Source organism: Mytilus trossulus, chromosome 7, assembly GCF_036588685.1.
Source record: "Mytilus trossulus isolate FHL-02 chromosome 7, PNRI_Mtr1.1.1.hap1, whole genome shotgun sequence".
Classification (NCBI taxonomy): Eukaryota; Metazoa; Mollusca; class Bivalvia; order Mytilida; family Mytilidae; genus Mytilus; species Mytilus trossulus.
In genome coordinates, this window is record NC_086379.1 from 55,560,859 (window position 1) to 55,580,965 (window position 20,107).

The following is a 20,107-nucleotide window of genomic DNA, read 5'->3' on the forward strand; positions in this document are numbered from 1 at the left end:
AAAATAAAACGTAAATTGAAAGGATTCTTCCAGTGAGATTTTTAAAGCTGCAAGCTGCCATTTTTCTTCTTATCACATGACACGTTATTTATCACGTGGAAAAACATTATTTATATTCTGAAGAAACGAAAAAGAAAAAAACTATCTGTGCGCATATTTATTTTGCCTATAAAATCTATAATTATCATATTTAAAATCTTTGTCTCATGTTATGTCCCAGATCTAATATAACTAAATAACAAGGGGGCGTGTCTGTTTTTTAAAACAGGAAGTAAACAAACTGCGATCACGTGACTCATATCTTCCTCGCCGTTTGCAGCGACTAACTCAGTGACTGAACATTGACAATGGCTATCCCTGAGAGATGTATTGAAAATTACAAATACACTTTCCAGAAAGATTTATTAAGGTAAGAAGGATAAATTTCCATTAAAAGATACCGCTGACAATTCTTTAACATTTTTTAATGAAGCATTTTAGCACGTTCCAAATATTGACCTTTACCCAGGACTTCTAAATTATAATTGAACAACTGTTTATTTCATTTATTTTTGGCATGATTTGTTGGAAAATAATAAGTTACGAATTTTAAACAAACGAATCAGAATTATGGGTTATACCAAAAATGTTTCATGCATCAGAAATGACAGGGTTTTTGATTTCTTCCTTTTAGTCATAACTATAGGTGACCTAGGTCAGAAGTTTTCAACTCAGTAAGATATTGCTGACTTGAAGCTCAAGATTGGAGCCATGAAGGTGGCAACATGATTTAGGGAGACACATTAAGTTATCTCCTAACTGTAACAATACGTTTCTCTTCTAAAACCTATTGTAAGAGGAAATATCCAACAGGGTCTTTGTTCCTTGATAACTCCTTGAGGTGAGGGAAATGTGACAGGATTATATCCATTCGGAAGAAGATTCTTAGCAAGTCATAATTGGGTGAGCTCTGGAAATACTTCATTAGTCAAATAGAGTACTGACTTGAAACACAATGGTTCTAGGTTTTACTCCTAGAGGTGACAATGGGATTTAGGTAGTCAAATGATACTCTAGTGATCCACAGAGAAATATAAATGCACAATGCCACATGTAATCTGAGTCACCACTTAACAAATGATTACGTTTGTAAAGTTTAGAAACGTATTTTTTTTATCATGGTGCATGCAAGGTGCTAATTAAGGATCTATTTCCTCATCTACGGATGACATGCTTCATTCGGTCATTCCACATTTTGACCTGGGAAATTACTTATTTACAGATAACACATCCCAAGGTGAGAATGTGGAATGTACACTGTATTCATAATAAAGTGAACTTGACAAAAGTGAAATTTGCGCCTGTCCCAAGTCAAGAGCCTCTGGCCTTTGTTAGTCTTGAATTATTTTAATTTTAGTTTCTTGTGTACAATTTGGGAATTAGTATGGCGTTCATTATCACTGAACTAGTATATATTTGTTTAGGGGCCAGCTGAAGGACGCCTCCGGGTGCGGGAATTTCTCGCTACATTGAAGACATGTTGGTGACCTTCTGCTGTTGTTGTTTTTTTATTTGGTCGGGTTGTTGTCTCTTTGACACATTCCCCATTTCCATTCTCAATTTTATTTAACAATTTATAATATATAAATTTTAAACATTACTATTTTAAAATATCATAAAGTAATCATGCTAATGGAAGATCATACCTTTGCCACATACTAAATGTGAATCTGTCCCTTCCGGATGAGAATTTTGATTATCTTTCTTCTGGAGTAGGACCTTTATTCCCAATCACAAAATTCTACAAAGCGGCTAGCCAACTGCATGTTAAATTCATTTTTCTAGAGTTACAAAAGAGGGGCAAAATACCAGAGGGACAGTCAAACTCATAAATGTACATGTATGCCTAAGATAATATCTCTAACCTGTACTAAAGGTTTCCAGATGATACTTTTTCCTTGAAAATGACCTGAGGACTTTCAGATGATGAAAGACCTGTATTGGACGTTGCTGGAATGTGCCCTTTTCGATTATTAGGCAAATATTGCTAATAGGTGAGTTCTGGTGTAGAACTGTTCTTAGAGTCTGAAGATGTCTGACCAATTGCTAATTGTTTTTCCGAGAAGAAGTTTTTGGGGATTCCATTATCCAAATCTATCAAAACTTTGTGTTAGTATTTGTTTGGTGTCGAATGTTGATGGAACCTGTACATTCTTATAACACTTTTTCAAAGATTTACAGTCACTCTTTCAGAGCCACCAACCTTGATGGTGTATTGATCAAATTGGCGGACTTCAATGTCTTCAATGATGATGCTATTTTTGTCCCATTTGAGCGGGTAATGCCCTATTTCGTAATGAATACGCATACAATCACCAGTTGCAAGTTGAGTTAGTTTATTTGTGTGTTATGATCAGCGTTCACCCTGTTGGATGTGGCGGTTTCTTAAAGCTTCTTCACCGCGGGCAGCTTACTTTTCCGTCCAAGTATTGTGAGGAGGATATCTTTCTGGCGGAATCGGAATGAAATCCCTGATTGGATGACAAAAGAAGCACATTGCAGGTGACAATGCTGTGTCTGGAATGAAGCATGACCCGTTGAAATGCGTTCTTGTCGAGGTCACCTTTGGGATCAGCGTTATCAGCAATTATGCGTTTAACGTTTTTTTCCCCATTTTAGCCTTGTAGTTGCTAAGCTCGGGAAAGACATGATAACCGATGGTGTACACCCCAGTCTTGAAGAAACTGTCTTGTAGTAGTAAATTCAGGACCGCCGTTAGATACGAGTTCGTCGGCAATCCCAAAAGTGACAAATGTACGTCGAAGGCAGGTTTTGAGTCCGGCTGCTCCGTTTGATGATCTGAACAGTGGACAGTTTGAGTATCGGTCATCTCTGACGAGGTTACACATCCCCTTTATATTGAAAGAAGTCAGAATAGATGCATTTACATAGGTAATCCGGTGACATCAGAGGTGTGTGTGGAGCATTGGGGTTAAAAGGTGCTATCCGATTTCAATGGTTGCATCTTGCTCTTTGTGCTGCAGAAGCGGTAGTGGAACCTGGTCAAAATTACTGATGACTCGAGCTCTGCTCCAGAAATCATTGCTGCTTTACCCTGGGTCGACTGCGTGTAAAGCAGACACAACCTCCTCTCGGAGACTAGAGGGAATGATTATTCTGTCATAATTGTATATTACAAAACCTTCAATAGTGTAAAGGTGTTTACGGAATTAAATGTATTCCCGCAGTTGTGGAGGAAATTCATGTAAAAATTAAGGTGTAACAGACTTAATCAAATTGATAAGTTTATTCATACTATCGTCAGTTGCTGTGCCGGTAAACACTGTGTCCAAAGTTGCAGAGCTGATTGCAAGCGAATCAAGCAAAGACACGGCTGATATAAAGACACTGTTTCAGTAGGATCTGATACTAAATCTGAACGATGTATGTCTTATAAGAATGATGTGGCAACGACATTGTACTATTCTTGATGACTGCTATGTCATCTGAGATGGTGACTAATTCAGGTTCGCAGTTAGATAACGTGTCAGCGGCATGATATTTGACGCCTCTGTACATAAAAGAGGGACGAAAGACACCAAAGGGACAGTCAAACTCGTAAATCTAAAACAAAATGACAACGTCATGGCTAAAAATGAAAAAGACAAACAGAAAAACAATAGTACACATGACACAACATAGAAAACTAAAGAATAAACAACACGAACCCCACCAAAAACTAGGGGTGATCTCAGGTGCTCCGGAAGGGTAAGCAGATCCTGCTCCACATGCGGCACCCGTCGTGTTGCTTATGTGATTACAAATCCGGTAAATAGTCTAATTCGGTAGGTCAAATTCATGAAAGGGAAGGGGATTGTAGTTACGACGTAAGGAACATATCCGATATCATACATAAATTATTCGGAAAAGATATCTGAATGTTTTCTCTTTCAAATTTCGGAAATGTTTTCTAAAGATCTTTAACGGAATATTTTCAGGAGTGGTTTATGATCAACCGCTATAATAAGATCGTCATATCCCAGTACAAATTACCTTGAGTTGTCCAAAGCGTCGACAACGACTAGAGCTTTGCCTTTTACTGGCGCATAACGTGATTCAGCTGGACAGGCAAATCTACTCAAGACAAGTGTTATTTGCCATGATCCTGCATTACAATAGCATAATTCTCTTCCGATGGAGGAAAAAATTCTGAAATTGCTTATGATAGCAGATATCCATTCCTCCAATAATCTGTTTATGTGTTTCTCCCAGAAAAACGCTGTTCAAGGTTTCACTAATTGCCTGAAGGGAAGCATCCTATCAGCCATACTGTAGGCTGATGAAACTTAATTAAAAAGGCCAAACTATGATCTTACATCCGTGATTTTTCTTGGAGTTGGAAAATCTAGGTTCACTCTAAGTATTACAAGCAAGGACAGTGTTGGATAAAGGCAACAGTAGTATACCGCTGTTCAAAACTCATAAATCCATGGACAAAAAACAAAATCGGGGCAACAAACCAAAACCGAGGGAAACGCATTAAATATAAGAGGAGAACAACGACACAACACCGAAACGCAACAGCACACAGAAACGGACCAAGCAACAGACGTGGACGTGATTTCAAATCCTATGAATTCTACAAAAACTTGACCGAATATGAACTTCTTAGGCTTAAGAGTAATGCCATGACAACCACATATATCGAACCATTGTGCAGCTTGAAAAAAGCTTTCATCAATTGAACCAGTATCGGCAACAATTTCATCATTTCGTCTTGTATAGGCGTTGCTTGAAGCTATGTTTCTTGCGAAGCCGTCCTGTACCGATTACGATAACGATATTGGCACACTATGATAACCGTTTCATGCGTCAAAAACGATTCCTCTCTTTCCATAAGGTACTGATCTAGCCTGGGGTTGAAAATCAACAGTATGACGTGGTTTTCAATTTTTCTTTGAACAAACAACCATTCTATGGCACAATGTAAGGGGTTACCCAACTAGAACATGTTCACATACGCCAAGTCGGACGTCCTAATGAGTTGTCAGGAATATACGTCAATTGTCTCGTGTCAACATGTCTACCTCGATCATCTTTGCTGGAGGTGCGGAGTATTATTGCACCAATGATCGTGGTATCTTTTTGTTGGCAGCATGTATTTTTATATTGACAGGAATTAATCCAGTCTGATTTATTCCTAGTCTATGGATGACCTTGATACCTGCAATCCAAATCTGCACCCTAGCCTGTATCCGCCATAGCAGAGATATCAACATAATTTGTTCTTTTTGTCATGTTGAAACCAAATGCTATAATATTATAGTACTAGTAATATTCTCAAAACAAGGTGGACGAATGGTTAACAATTTTTATAATTCAATCATCATTCATCATAGACGAAATGCGCATCTGGCGCAAATATAAAACTTCAATCCTGGTTTCTATGATGAGTTTTTGTAATGCCTTGCAGATCCAGTTATCGGGCAGATTATCATAAAGTTGATGGTCTATGGCTAACAATCTGCCATTTTTCTTTAAGTAAATCGCTAGATATGCTTATCAATGAATCAAACCAAACATCGTCACAATCGTCTCTCTCAAATTTACAGATCTAACATTGTTAGATTGATGTTTAGACGAGTTGTATATACATGATGTATACATCCATATATCACCATCATGGCTAGTGATCCGATTGATACATCTGTTGTAGAGTTGTCACGGACTCAGACGTACTTATACATATAATTATTTTATGTGATTGTATATTGCATTAATTTGTAAGTTCCTTTACTATAGAGAATTGAGTTGATCTGTAACAATAACATCTCCATGCCTTATATATCATGTACTGTATTACGACGCTAGATTAAAACTGACGATAAAAGGTAACACCCGGCCACCAAAAGCAAAGGTGGTCGTGTGGTCTCGCGCACCGGATACAGTGCAGGCGATTTGATGTGTCACGATGTCTCAGTAGCATGGGTTCAAATTCCGGCGAGGGCAAGTAAAATACGGCAAAATAGGAATTTATTTTTACAAATTTTACTTCTGGATACCATCTTATGATCATGAACAAGTTTCTGTCCAAATTTGGTAGAATTCCAGCATAGTTTAAGAAAATTATTAAAAATTGTTATACGATGATGACTGATGTACCCATATTTTGACTATTTAATTTATTGTGTCTATTTAGTTACCACATCAATGTAAATATAACGGAATTTGAAGAGACTGTCACCAAAGTGAGAGGGTTAGCGCTATGAAACCAGATTTAAACCACCATTTTCTACATTTGAAAATGCCAGTAGCAAGTTAGGAATATGACAGTTCTTGTTCATTTGGTTTTTTTTTATGCGTTTTGTTATTTGAGTTTACCATGTGATTATGGATTTTTCGAATTGATTTTCCTCTAAGTTCAGTATTTTTGTGATTTTTACTTTTTATCAAAATTTCAAAAATTTTAAACACAGTGTGAATATTTGTGGACGCTGCCGTCAATGACAACAACGACACCGTCGTAATGTATAATAGCTCTGTCTTGTTTTTTCGACTGAAAACGAAGGCTCAACAAAAATAAGCAAACAAATAAATAAATACGAGAAAACAGTTAAAGAAAAATAATACCCGACAATTGAGAAAACAATCCCAGACTTACTAAAAAAAAAATGTGCAAAAGTAGAAGAACACACCAGTCAAAGACATTATGTTGTACAAGTTATTATCTTTTTCTCAACAAAAATTGTACAAGTAATTGCTGGTACAATTATTTTTGTACAGGTAATAACTTATATGATGGCACCATACAAGTAATTACTCATACAAAGTTTTGAACAAGTAATAAATAACCTGTACAAAATAATGAAATGTACACGACATATATACATAATGTACACAGCCATGTATTATCATCATTGCTGGTGATCCGATGGATATATCTGTTGTAGAGTTGTCACTGACTCAGACGTACTTATATATATGTGAGTATATATACAAGTTTTTTGGTTTTTCTTTACTCATTCAAACATTATGAAGGTGTTCGAGGTTGCATTATCAACACTAATGGGCATATGCAGGGCAATCTGATTTCCGACGATTAGCTTATGCATTTTTGCCCTTTCCCATTTTTCCACAATATGAACTAACTAAATTTTTGTCACTCACGGCTGTCTGCTTTGCAGTTTCATAAGAGCTGCAAGAATCATTTGAGAATCAAGTTTACCAGATGCTGAACGTTTTCTCGACTATTTTGCTATGACTTCTTCAACGGTCATGTTTTGATTTTGTCACCCAGGAGATCAAGTTGGATTCCTGGATAGGAAATGCTCGAGCAAAAACGTCCCGAATAATGGTGTCTATATAGTTCACACCTGTGTTACAAGTAGGGCGCACTTTATAAAGAATTTGCACACGCCGCTTGTCCTCGCAAACGTGCACACGAACGACATCTGAATCGTCGTCGGCGCATATTATGAAGTGACTCTGGCCACCATCGTATTCTCCTCACGAACAGCAAGTTTCTCGATTTCGGCATTCAGTTCTTGAATATGTTTGGTTTTTAGACAACCGACTGCTGATTGTGTCATGTCCTTGCATAGCAGCTGCTCATTACGTCATTCAACAAGCTGAACTACCTTGTAACGGCCAGCAATTTTCGTAGCTTCAATATAATCGGACCACCGTGATTCATTCCTCAATAATACCAGCTGTTGATATAACCGGTCTGATCACGTTTCCTACTTTTGCTGCTGTGACTGTTTCCAAAGCATGTGTTTACTATGAGCAGTGATTAGTACAGTTATAAACATAACATGTACATCTCCAAATAGCTAGCTGTCCGTTGTGTTGAAGACCGTACTTTGACCTATAATGGTTTACTTTTACAAATTACGACTTGGATGGAGAGTTGTCTCATTGGCACTCATGCCCAATCTTTTTATATCTAAAGACAATTATAACCCTCTAGTAATGTCATATATAAACCAAGAAATATCCTATCATTTACAACATGAACGCTTTTGCATTAATGATACACATTTAGATCCTTTGGTTTGGCTTTATTTTTGGTCGTTCTGATTGTTTTTATTGTCTTATATATAAAAATCAGAACTCAGTTACTTTCTCATTGTGATATTTAAATAATCTTGTTTTAAAATGTTCTTGAAGTATTAATTTCATATCTTCTATATTAGCGCAAATTATAGATATTAATTGACAGTGCTTCGTAAGCCTTTGAAGGCTGGCTGATTGACGTTGTATTAATGTATGTAAAATAATTGTTATATCAGGTTGCACTATAAATATATAGTTGCAGATTCCATAGAGTTTGAATCTACTCATAAGTTCTTTATGCAACTGAATAGTAAGGCGAATGCAGTGAATTGTTGAACAGAACAAAGGATCCAACAGTAATACTGTCCTTTTGTTTATTCTGTCTTATATTATCCTTTATCTAGATTGTTTATTTTTCAGAGGGAAGGTTGCATTTGTCACTGGTGGAGCTTCAGGAATATGTTTTACCATTGCTGAGGTTCTCATGAGGTAAATAAATACCATGATGATATTATTTTTTATTTACTCTTCTCCCTCATACCTTTGAGAATACTTATATTTTACAGTAATTTTACAAAATGTTCACAAAAAGTTACATCTTATTATTTTCACACTGAAAAAGGGAAGTTATGTTGGTTGCCACATCAATTGGCCAAATATTCCTGACAACAGCTTACGTTTTCATGGCAAAAAAATGCATGTCTTCTAATGAAATTAGTATTATGACCTTAAAGTTAAAATGTAAGTTTTACAACAACGTTTTACTTTGGTGAATTTGCTGGGCAAATGTAAATTTCAAAATGTATCTTCTCATTCTATACATGTGATTAGTATAAGTCTAAAAAGCTGAGTTTGCTTTATATGAATTTTTATTATTCTTTAATTTACAGGCATGGTTGTGATACTGTTATAGTAAGTCGACGTATGGACAAACTTAAGCAGTCAGCTGACTTATTGATGAAAGCTACAGGGAGACGATGTGTTCCTATACAGATGGATGTTAGAAAGGTTGGTTAGGTTTAAAGTGTAATAGGAAAGTAACAGCATAATTTAAGCAGACATCATATAGGAATATACATGAAAAATCTATCAAAACTATGTTTTGTCAGATATATTTTGTTATGAAGCTTTGATTTACGAAAAAAACAATTTGCAGACAAGAATATTTATTATAATTTATTAGTTTGTTTCTTAATAAAAGGGATTATTTCTTTATAAAATTGTTGTCTTTATTTTTTGTCTTCCATTTTACTGCGGATGATAGTTGCTGGAATCTACTGTTTCAGTATGTAATCTCTTAGATGCCAAGAGGAAAATCACATTAAAAAAATATCATACAACGGATCACACAGTGAACTATTTGTTTTTACATCTTAACATGCTAAATATATAGGAATTAGTGAGCATTTTTTAATTTTTATTTTAATACACACCACACATTTATTTTATCTTGCTCATATGTTTCTAGTTAACAATCATCTATTGGAAGATGTTATTGCAAAATAATTGTTTATTTTATTACGATTTTTCGTGTAATATTTATAATTGCAGTGGCAGCTTAACCTCATTTAACTTTACATGAGATATGAGTCTAATCCAGTAAGATAAATAGTGGCCATATGTCCAAATAATAGTTCAACAGCCTCAAAGCTGATTACTTAACTTTATTCACTTACAGGTTAGCTTTCAATCCAGCTTTAGTTATTCTCAGATATTGGTTAAATAGGCTATGATTACTAATTAAGTTGTATTTATAAAAAGGATGTTAATATCAATACTGTGCACATACAATATAAATTCAAGAAAAATGAGGAATGATTGCCGACAAGACAAATCTCTCCCAGGGATCAATCAACTACAGGTCACCATCTATATGGCCTTTAAAATTGACCAAAACACATACCATGTATATTTAATAAATTCATGATGCTTTCAGCCAGAACAGATTATTAAGGCTGTGGACGAGGCTTTAGCACAGATGGGAAGAATTGATATTTTGATAAATGGTTAGTACATGTATTAGTATATGAATTTCTATCCTAAGGCATTTTAGGAAAGTTAGACAATGGTATATAGTTATCAAAGGTACCAGGATTATAATTTAATACGCCAGACGCGCGTTTCGTCTACATAAGACTCATCAGTGACGCTCAGATCAAAACAATTAAAAAGCCAAACAAATACAAAGTTGAAGAGCATTGAGGACCCAAAATTCCAAAAAATTGTTCCAAATACGGCTAAGGTAATCTACTCCTGGGCGTAAGAAAATCCTTAGATTTTCGAAAAATTCAAAGTTTTGTAAACAGAAAATTTATAAAAATGACCATATAATTGATATTCATGTCAACACAGAAGTGCTGACTACTGGGCTGGTGATACCCTCGGGGACGAAACGTCCACCAGCAGTGGCATCGACCCAGTGGTGTAAATAGTTATCAAAGGTACCAGGATTATAATTTAATACGCCAGACGCGCGTTTCGTCTACATAAGACTCATCCGTGACGCTCAGATCAAAACAATTAAACAGCCAAACAAATACAAAGTTGAAGAGCATTGAGGACCCAAAATTCCAAAAAATTGTTCCAAATACGGCTAAGGTAATCTACTCCTGGGCGTAAGAAAATCCTTAGATTTTCGAAAAATTCAAAGTTTTGTAAACAGAAAATTTATAAAAATGACCATATAATTGATATTCATGTCAACACCGAAGTGCTGACTACTGGGCTGGTGATACCCTCGGGGACGAAACTAATTGTTTTAACATTATACATGTATACACAACCAATCAACATGTAATGAACAAAGCAGAAAAAAACATAATTATTATATTTCACTTTGAAAAGTCCGGACCAAATGTTAAAAGTCATTTTGTTGGGTCACTTTTGAGCCGTTGTGCTCATATGTTATTTTGAAGATTTAAGAAAAAATATTGACAAATTTGACAAGCTTTACTAATTTAAATTGGTCCTGAAATGATTTTTTTTATTAAAATTTAACTTCTAATGATCTAGCTCAGTATAGCTATCTGTCAAATTATGTAAGTTTTCAAAAGTATGTTTCAGCACTTTCCAGGATTAGTCATTTATTGGACACTTTGTAAATTGTTTCACATAGATGATAATCTATAAATGTAGGAAAAGGTAGATTTATTTTTACCTAAATACAAAACTCTTTGTAGGTGCTGCTGGAAACTTTCTTGCCCCTGCAGCCTCACTCTCATTCAATGCGTTTAAAACTGTGATGGAAATAGATGCTCATGGTACATTTAATGTCAGCAAAGTCGTGTATGAAAAGTATTTCAAGGTAATATGTATATGTTTTGTACAAGTTGTAATATTGTACAAATTATAATTTGTACAGATATTTTGTACAAGTTGTCAGTGTTTTACCGCTTAACACAAATGTATGATGCAAGCACACAGTCTTTTGTTATGTATATTTCTGTCATATTTCCACAACTTCATGGTACAGTCTTCAACTGAACATTGATACAAACACATTATATGAACATAAACAGACTTTTTATGGATTTTTGTATATGGCGAAAAATAATATAAGAACTTAAATCATTCAGGTATCACTTTTTACTGTTTTAGGACAAGGAGAATAGTAAGTAAGTAAGTAAGTTGTAAAACAAATTCATCAACAATGGCTTATAGTTTTGTATGTCATACATGCCTATGGTCAACAAAAGACTCATCAGTCGCAAGTAAGTAGTTGAGTTCTTGTCTTTAAACTTTTATGAAACGACTAATGAACATTGCTTTAACCCCAGGACCATGGAGGTATGATAGTCAATATAACAGCCACACTACAGATGAGGGGAACAGCTTTACAGACGCATGCTGGATCTGCTAAGGCTGCTATTGGTAAGCATACTTACTGTCACCATATTAATGTGAATAATACATAAATTAACAGTGGACAGTGTAACAAAATCTCATGATTTCAAGATACCAGTGAAAATGTGAGATACTGACAAAATTATTGGTCTGCAGCACGACGTTGCATTCATCCATATTGATTATTTGCATTGGCTACCTTTATCAGCTGAAAAAGATATTAGATAAAAAGATTCTAAAGTACATCATAAGCACCATGACAAGGGATGATTCCAAGAAGTCACCTATCTTTACAGGCTATCTACCATCCTTTTATTAATAATCGCTAAAAATATTAACGTTTCTAATGAATATATGTGGAAGAAACAAGAAAATAGAAACAATAGACTATTTGAAGTAAAAGAAATCTAATCTTCAGAATAATCAAAATTGTCAGAAATATAAAGCTTTATGAAATTGGAAAAGTGTGAAATAAAGGTAAACTATAAATTTGTTAAGCAAAAGCATACCTTCAGAGCATGATTATAACTTAAAATAGGATTTCCATGTTGTTTCATTATATCAGTTGTTTCAGAATGATTAAAGAGAACTACTCATGAATCTGGTACTCTTTTTAATAAGTGTTAAAATTGGTATATTAAAAGGATTTGTTATTACAATGTATTTTAATTTGAACAGAGGCAATGACCAGACATTTAGCTGTAGAATGGGGACCTGATAAAGTTCGTGTGATGTGTGTTGCTCCTGGCCCAATAGGTGATACAGAGGGCATGAATAGACTAGGTAATTCTAATTGTAATAATAACTTATTATGTGTGTGCAAGATGCACAGTTGTGAGGTTATGCAGTTGTGTGTCTATATTTTATATGATATACAAATCACATTAAAAACTTTTGTTTTTAACAGAGGTGAAACATTCCATGTATAAATTGATATTTTTTTATATTGATAAATTGACACCAGTTTCCTTGAACAAATTGATTCACAGGTTTGAATAAGGTTTGAGGAAGAGAGATATTCATGATGAGTATTAGTGGAAGTGATGCTAAAGTAAAGATACAACAGAAATGATTTAAACTCTTTGGAATATTTAATTAATACTCAATTCTAAAATAACTAAAATGGTGTATGTAATGTTATTGCAATTACATTCTGAACAAGTTTGTGTACCAATAACATGCACTTGCAATATGCTACCTAATTTATATTTAAAGTTTACAGTTTCAAATTTGTCACTTGATATAATCTGGTTTTCTACAATGATATAAATAGTTCTCAAACAAAGTTTTGTGTACTGCTGTAGCAGATTTTTTTAATTTTGAACTGGTAAAAATGTTAATACAAAATGACTGATATAAAATGGTATACAGACAACATTAAAGAGACAGTTTAAATGGTAAGTGGTCAATTCAAATGAATAATTTTTCCTGCCAAATAATTTACAAAGCATAACTATTTGTATTTACTATTATTCAGAATAATTTGTATAAACTATTTTTGAATGAATAGTTTGGTGAACTGCACAAACTTGATAGATACTAGTACATTAAATAAGAGTAAACATCTTCTGATAAATATACATATAGCTAGTCATATTGATGTGAATGCTCAGAAATATTGTATGTATCAAAATCATTCACGAAATGATTCACCAATTATTTTGAATAATTTATTAAAGAAAAGGGATGAAAGACACCAGAGGGACAGTTATTAAGTTAAGATTATTTCAAAAACAAAACTTTTGAAAGTAAAATCACAAAAATACTGAACTTAGAGGAAAATCAATTCGGAAAGTCCATAATCACATGGCAAAATCAAATAACAAAACGCATCAAAAACGAACGGACAAGAACTGTCATATTCCTGACTTGGTACAGGCATTTTCAAATGTAGAAAATGGTGGATTAAACCTGGTTCTATAGCATTAACCCTCTCACTTTAATGAAGTTAGTTAAAAGATTGTATTCGAGAAAATTTTCTATGCAAATATTTTTTTTTGAATTATTGTAAATTTTCATGATTTTCAGGTGGAAAGAATTTGACTGATAATATAGTAAAAGTAATACCAATACAACGTATCGGAACCAGACAGGATATAGGGGATACAGTTCTGTATGTGGTGAGCAATGCTGCACAGCTACTTACTGGTACTACAATTATAGCTGACGGAGGAAGTTGTTTAACTGAGGACAATAACTTTATAGCTAGAATGGCAATGGTTAAAAAAATGTCTAAAATGTGACATGTTTCTTAGCAGTATTTAAATAGATCAAAATGATTGATAAAAAATGATTGACTTTGATTAAGTTTTTAAAAAAATGAATGATTATAATGGGAAATTAACACATGCATGGAAGAGAATATATTGATTCCTAAAATATTTATGAATAAAACAATGTTTGCCATTTATATGTATTTTGGAAACAGTACATACACTAACAATAACATAGTATTTGTAAACACATTTCTACATATTTTCAGAACATTTATGCATATATCTAGGTAATTTTATCAACTTTTTTCAAATAGAAGATTAGAAGAAGAGAAATTGCTACAAGTTAGTTATTGAGTATACCAAAAACGAAATTTGCCTTTTAAGATTTTGCAATTGTCCACATCTTGCTGGAAATCTGCAACTGTTTAAGTGTAATATTAAAAGAACATTTGCTTTATACAATGTTTTGTAATCAGTTATTTTCTACACCTATTGTGCTTAATGTTTATAATTACAGTAAAAGTTTTGTATTTTTGATTAAAGCTAAAATAAGTAATAAATGTTTATCTTTTCAACCTGTAATTAAGGAAATTTCAACTTTAATTAGATATAGGGACAACCTTAGACTACTGTATGACAGTTAGTCATTGGGTCAACAGTGAGTTGATTGCCATGGTTGGTAACTTCACAAACAGTTTTTTTCTATATTTTCATGTGATTGATTTGATATGTAATTATTGTTCTTTTTTCACCACTTGTTATTTTCCACTTATAAGTAGTTATAAATTGTCATGATCATTTTTTTCCATCAATTTATTTTTTCAAAATCGTTTTCATTCAACTTCTACTAATTTCTATACCTATCTTGTTTTGATGCATAATAATGTTTAGTTGTATAAAGACATTTGAAAACAAAGTATGAACAGAAATACTGAACTAAAAGTGAAATTATAAAAGTTGAAGACCATAGATACTAACAAAATCAAATTCTCTACAATATCAACATAATTAACCAATGAAAGGAATAGAAAACAAGTGCAATGTTCCTGTATATATATATACCTACATAATGTTCAAAATGTTTGTAATATTTGTAGCAGCATAACTCTCAAAGCAATGAATCTTCTAGATTAGTCCACTTAAGCTTTTATTCATTATATTTAATTACTATACAGTCATCCTATTATTTTAAGAGCTTATATTTGTAATAAATGGGTTGATTTCTAGTAATCAGATTTGAATAATAATACATATCGTTAATTTATTCTTAATTATTTAATTATTTGATGATTTAAAAAAAAATATATAAATAGATATAAATCATATAGTGTTGCTTTGTTTTTTTATCACATTGCCAATGATGTAAGGCCATGTAACCTTTTGCTGATAATTTGTACTTGGTTTTAGTATCCCTACTGTTCATCATATATTTATGAACCTAATGAGACTTAACTCATCAGTAAGTTTTTAATCAAAGTAGCACACATTAAAGTTCGTTATTATGTTTTAGATTTGATAATAACAACTGCAACTTAAAAATCAAATTAGTTAATTGACCTTGGAAGATTTGGTTTAGAAATACTCGACTAGACATACAGATAGGTTCATCTTCTAGTATGGTGTTACTAATATTTATTTCCTATCAGATACTCATTTGATTTATTCAACGATACAAACTAACTTGGTATCATACTTTAGTTTGTAGTTACCAATCTTTTTAAAGAGTGGGTTTGAATTGCAGACAATTGATATATTTTTGTTTGCACGTTTTTTTCATATAACCTTTACATCCCACCCATGACACTGTTAATAACGTCCATAGATAGTAAAATAGTATTATCATTTCAAGTGCCTACGAATGATTTAAGAATTATGTCCCTTTTCTAAAAGATTCTTGGTTTCTTCCATAAAATCACCATTCCATATACATTTGTCGAGAACATAACAATTAAAATAGTCTTTTGGAATTTCATTTTTGATTATACCTTAGACTGATCTGCAAGCATTGTCAATGTTTTGATCGTTACAACAGAATATATAGCACAATAATTTCCTCATCTATTAAAGTTACATTGATATAATAAATAAACTCATCGTAGATACCAGAATTAAAAAAGTATTTAATTGATAATTCATTATCTGATTGATTTACCAATGTTTGCTTAATGGCCAGTTGGAAGTTATTCATACATATCCAGACAAGAATAACATTGAGAATCGAAATGAGAAATGTGTCAAAGAGTCAAAAACCCGATATAAGCAGGAAAACAGCCTAATGCCACTAATGATTCTTGAATACAGTGAGGACATCCCGCAGCCGGAGTAAGGTTTCGGCTGGTCTATAACCAAAAAAAATGTAGTTCAGTGAAACAAATACAGTTTAAAGACGAGATCTACAAACGTAATTAATCACGAAGATAGGAATAATCATTCTCTTTCATATACTAAGTTTTTGCTGACAAAAACTGAAGTTACCAATTGAACATGTTTAGGCAAACAAAAAAAATGTTTCGTCTTTAAATGACTAAATCAATGTTAATATTCCAGGTGGAAAGCATTTAACACAAGACTTTATAGATGTGATACCTTGTCAGCGCCTTGGAACTAGACAGGACATTGGAGATACAGTAATGTATGTTGTCAGTGATGCTGCACAGTTGTTAACAGGAACAACGGTTATAGCGGACGGTGGTAGTCACCTGACCAATAGTAATAATTTCCAGGGAAGAATGTCATTGCTTAAAAATTCAAGACTTTAATAATTGATTTTGAGATTTATTATATAATAGATTATATTTCAGTATCAATAGTCAGATGTAGTTTATGAAAAATGTTTAGGAAAAATAAGAATACGTTCTTCAAACGTAATAAAAGAATGATCAGACATAAATTTACATCTTAACCCATAGTAAATTGAAAAGACACAATGGCAAGAGACAAACAGCAGAATGCAAAACACAACATAGAAAACAAACTTAAGACTGATAGACAGCCGATAAAATATCTTTGATATATACTACAACGTGAAAATATTGTGTTACTCAATTTTTATGCCCCACCTATGATAGTAGTTTTCTGGTCTGTGGCTCTGTCCGTCTGTTCGTCCGTTCGTCCATTCCCGCTTCAGGTTAAAGTTTTTGGTCTAGGTAGTTTTTGATGAAATTGAAGCCACATCAACTTAGAACTTAGTACACATGTTCCCTATGATATGATCTTTCTAATTTTAATTCCAAATTAAAGTTTAAACTCCAATTTCACAGTCCACTGAACATGGAAAATGATAGTGAAAGTTGGGCAACCGTGTACTATTGACACATTCTTGTTTTCTATCATTTTTCATGCATACGATAATTGTTGAAATATTACATATTTCTTCTGTAACTGATGGGTCAAGTTTATTATAAATAGAAATTGTTATATTGTTATTATTTTTACTTATAAATAAACAGATTTTAATCATATTTTGTTGTTTTTAAATCACATTGCCAATAATGTAAGGCCATGTTATCTTTTGTTGATACATTTTTACTTAGTGTCAGTAATCCTACTGTTCATCATATACTTATGAACCTATTGAGACTGAACTCATTCTTACGTTTTTGAGCAAGGTAGCACACATTAAAGTTCATTACCCTGGTTAAGATGTTGTTTTGTTTAAGCTAAAGTTATTTATATTTTTGGGTTCAGAATTGTTACACATTAAGTCATCGTATATAACTATTGTTTTTTATTTTAATAGTTAAGTTGTGCGAAAGAACGTAACACCATCCATAAGTTATCGAGTATGATATGAACTTTAGTTTAAGTCACAAACAGAGAAGTTAATCTCAATCTTGAATAAAGATAACTGAAAACATTACATTTCTATGTGTAATTTGGCTCCACAACTAGAATGACTATTTGAATGCACGTTAAAAACTTCCTCTCTATGAAAGTCCATAATAATAATCGTATCCAAACTATGATATTTCTTAATCTTAAACTCAAATTAGATGCAATGTTCATTGTTATTAAATTTAATATCAGTATTTAGTTCAAATATAATCTTAAACCAATCCTAATTCTATATTATTTTTGAGATATAGTTTCAGTCATTCTTATGTGACGTAATTTTTGTGCTGTTTTAGAATTTCAAATATGACGTAATTTTTGTGCCTTTTCACCATTTCGTATGTGACGTCACTTTTTTTCACTTTTTGCGCCGAGGCCTTGAAGTCGGATGTGTCTATTTTTTGTGTTGGTTTATATATGTATCAGGGTTTTGTTTTCTATAATTAGTTAATACTTCAGTTTTATCATGCATATCTTCTATATTCATTTGATAAAATTTACAGGTTCAACCCACCATTTGTTTCTTTATAAATGTCCTGTACCAAGTCAGGAATATGGCTATTGTTATGTTATATTTCGTTTCTGTGTATTACATTTTAACGGTGTGTTTCCGTTGTGTTTTGTTTTCTCTTGTGTTTGAGTGTGAATTCACATTACTATAAGATGTGTCACGGTACTTTTCTATCCAAAATTTCAGGTATTTGGTTTTGATGTTATATTTGTTATTCTCAGCGGATTTTGTCTAATGCTTAGTCCGTTTCTGTGTGTTTTACATTTTTATGTTGTGTCGTTGTTCTCCTCTTATATTTAATGCATTTCCCTTAGTTTTAGTTTGTTTCCCCGATTTTGTTTTTTGTCAATGGATTTACGAGTTTTGAACAGCGGTATACTGCTGTTGACTTTATTAACCGACGTGCAAATATCATAAATGCATTGATTTTAGAAGAAAAAAACAAGTTTCAAAACCAACCAAAAAGAAATCACACCAAATTAAAAAGAAGCGAAACCGACTGCTCCTACTTTTCATGATTCCATGAGCATACACACTCATTATGTGGTTTGATAGTTTATCCATTTTTTTTAGACTGACGGTCACCCATCAGTTAGACTTGAAATCTGCACTAGATATCATGTACTGTTCGTTTTGTCTGTTTAGGTTTAATAGACATTAATTGTCGAAATGCGCATCTAATGCAATAAAATCTCCACTATTAATAGTATTGCTAGCACTAGATTGAAAGCTCATCTAAAGTTCATCAGCAATCAAAAGTTTAAATGTATCCAGGATATAAACCAGAAATGATAGCAACAACAGACACGGCTTCCTCAGCCTGATTTATAGACTTATATCTCGATTTGACAGACATAAGCGGTCATCTCATTACCAAAAACGTTTATAAACGAGACGATTTAGATATTGAAATTATAAAATTCCTCTACTTAAGCAGCAATCTACCTGCTTTAACCAAACTTCCTAAAAGTTTTGCCAAATACATTTAAGGTAATCTTTGCCTGAGGTAGAAAAGCCTTAGTATTTCTAAAAATACAAAAAATTGTACACAATAAATTAATAAATATAACTATATCAATGACAATTCATGTCAACACAAAAAGTGCTGATCACTGGGCTTGTAATACCCTCGGGAAAATAAATCTCCACCAGCAGTGGCATCGACCCAGTGGTTGTAAATGTGTTCATCATTGATACCAGGACTAAATTTAGTATATACGCCAGTCGCGCGTTTCGTCTACAAAAGACTCATCAGTGACTCTTGAAACCAAAAAAGCTAAAAAGGCCAAATAAAGTACGAAATTGAAGAGCATTGAGGACCAAAATTCCTAAAAGTTTTGCCAAATACAGCTAAGGTAATCTATGCCTGAGGTAGAAAAGCCTAAGTTAGTAGTTCAAAAAATACAAAAACTTGTAAACAGTAAATTTATAAATATAACAATATCAATGACAATTCATGTCAGCACAAAAAGTGCTGACTACTGGGCTTGTGATACCCTCGGGAAAAACAAATCTCTACCAGCAGTGGTTAGGGTAATAACACATTGTTGACAGTTGCATCCCGGTTTTTTTTACAGTTTAACTTTAACGTCTGTTCGTTTTGCTCACACATTATTGGTCTTTTGTAGAAGAAAAGCGCGTCTAGCGCAAATATAATTTTTCTATTCTGGTA

General features: G+C 33.1%; 2 protein-coding genes across 7 annotated transcripts in view; one reads left to right on the forward strand and one right to left on the reverse strand.

The window, feature by feature from the left end:
- LOC134725333 (heparan-alpha-glucosaminide N-acetyltransferase-like) overlaps positions 1–107 on the reverse strand; it is a 31,006-nt gene extending 30,899 nt beyond the window's left edge. For all 5 annotated transcript variants that reach the window (XM_063589056.1, XM_063589059.1, XM_063589054.1 and 2 more), the window contains exon 1: positions 1–107. In XM_063589056.1, coding sequence (XP_063445126.1) covers positions 1–61 — 61 coding nt within the window. In that variant the 5' untranslated portion in view covers positions 62–107.
- Positions 108–269: 162 nt separating this feature from the next.
- On the forward strand, positions 270–17,552 carry LOC134725334 (peroxisomal 2,4-dienoyl-CoA reductase [(3E)-enoyl-CoA-producing]-like). 2 transcript variants are annotated; one of them, XM_063589060.1, is made up of 8 exons: positions 270–409; positions 8,455–8,523; positions 8,925–9,042; positions 9,971–10,040; positions 11,214–11,338; positions 11,811–11,904; positions 12,556–12,660; positions 13,906–14,592. In XM_063589060.1, the coding sequence occupies exons 1-8, from the start codon at positions 348–350 to the stop codon at positions 14,118–14,120; spliced, it is 858 nt and encodes a 285-aa protein (XP_063445130.1). In that variant the 5' UTR covers positions 270–347; the 3' UTR covers positions 14,121–14,592. The 2 variants fall into 2 exon arrangements, with proteins under 2 accessions (XP_063445130.1, XP_063445131.1); XM_063589061.1 differs by lacking the exon at positions 13,906–14,592 and adding an exon at positions 16,641–17,552 and having other exon boundaries at positions 274–409.
- Positions 17,553–20,107: the final 2,555 nt, after the last annotated feature.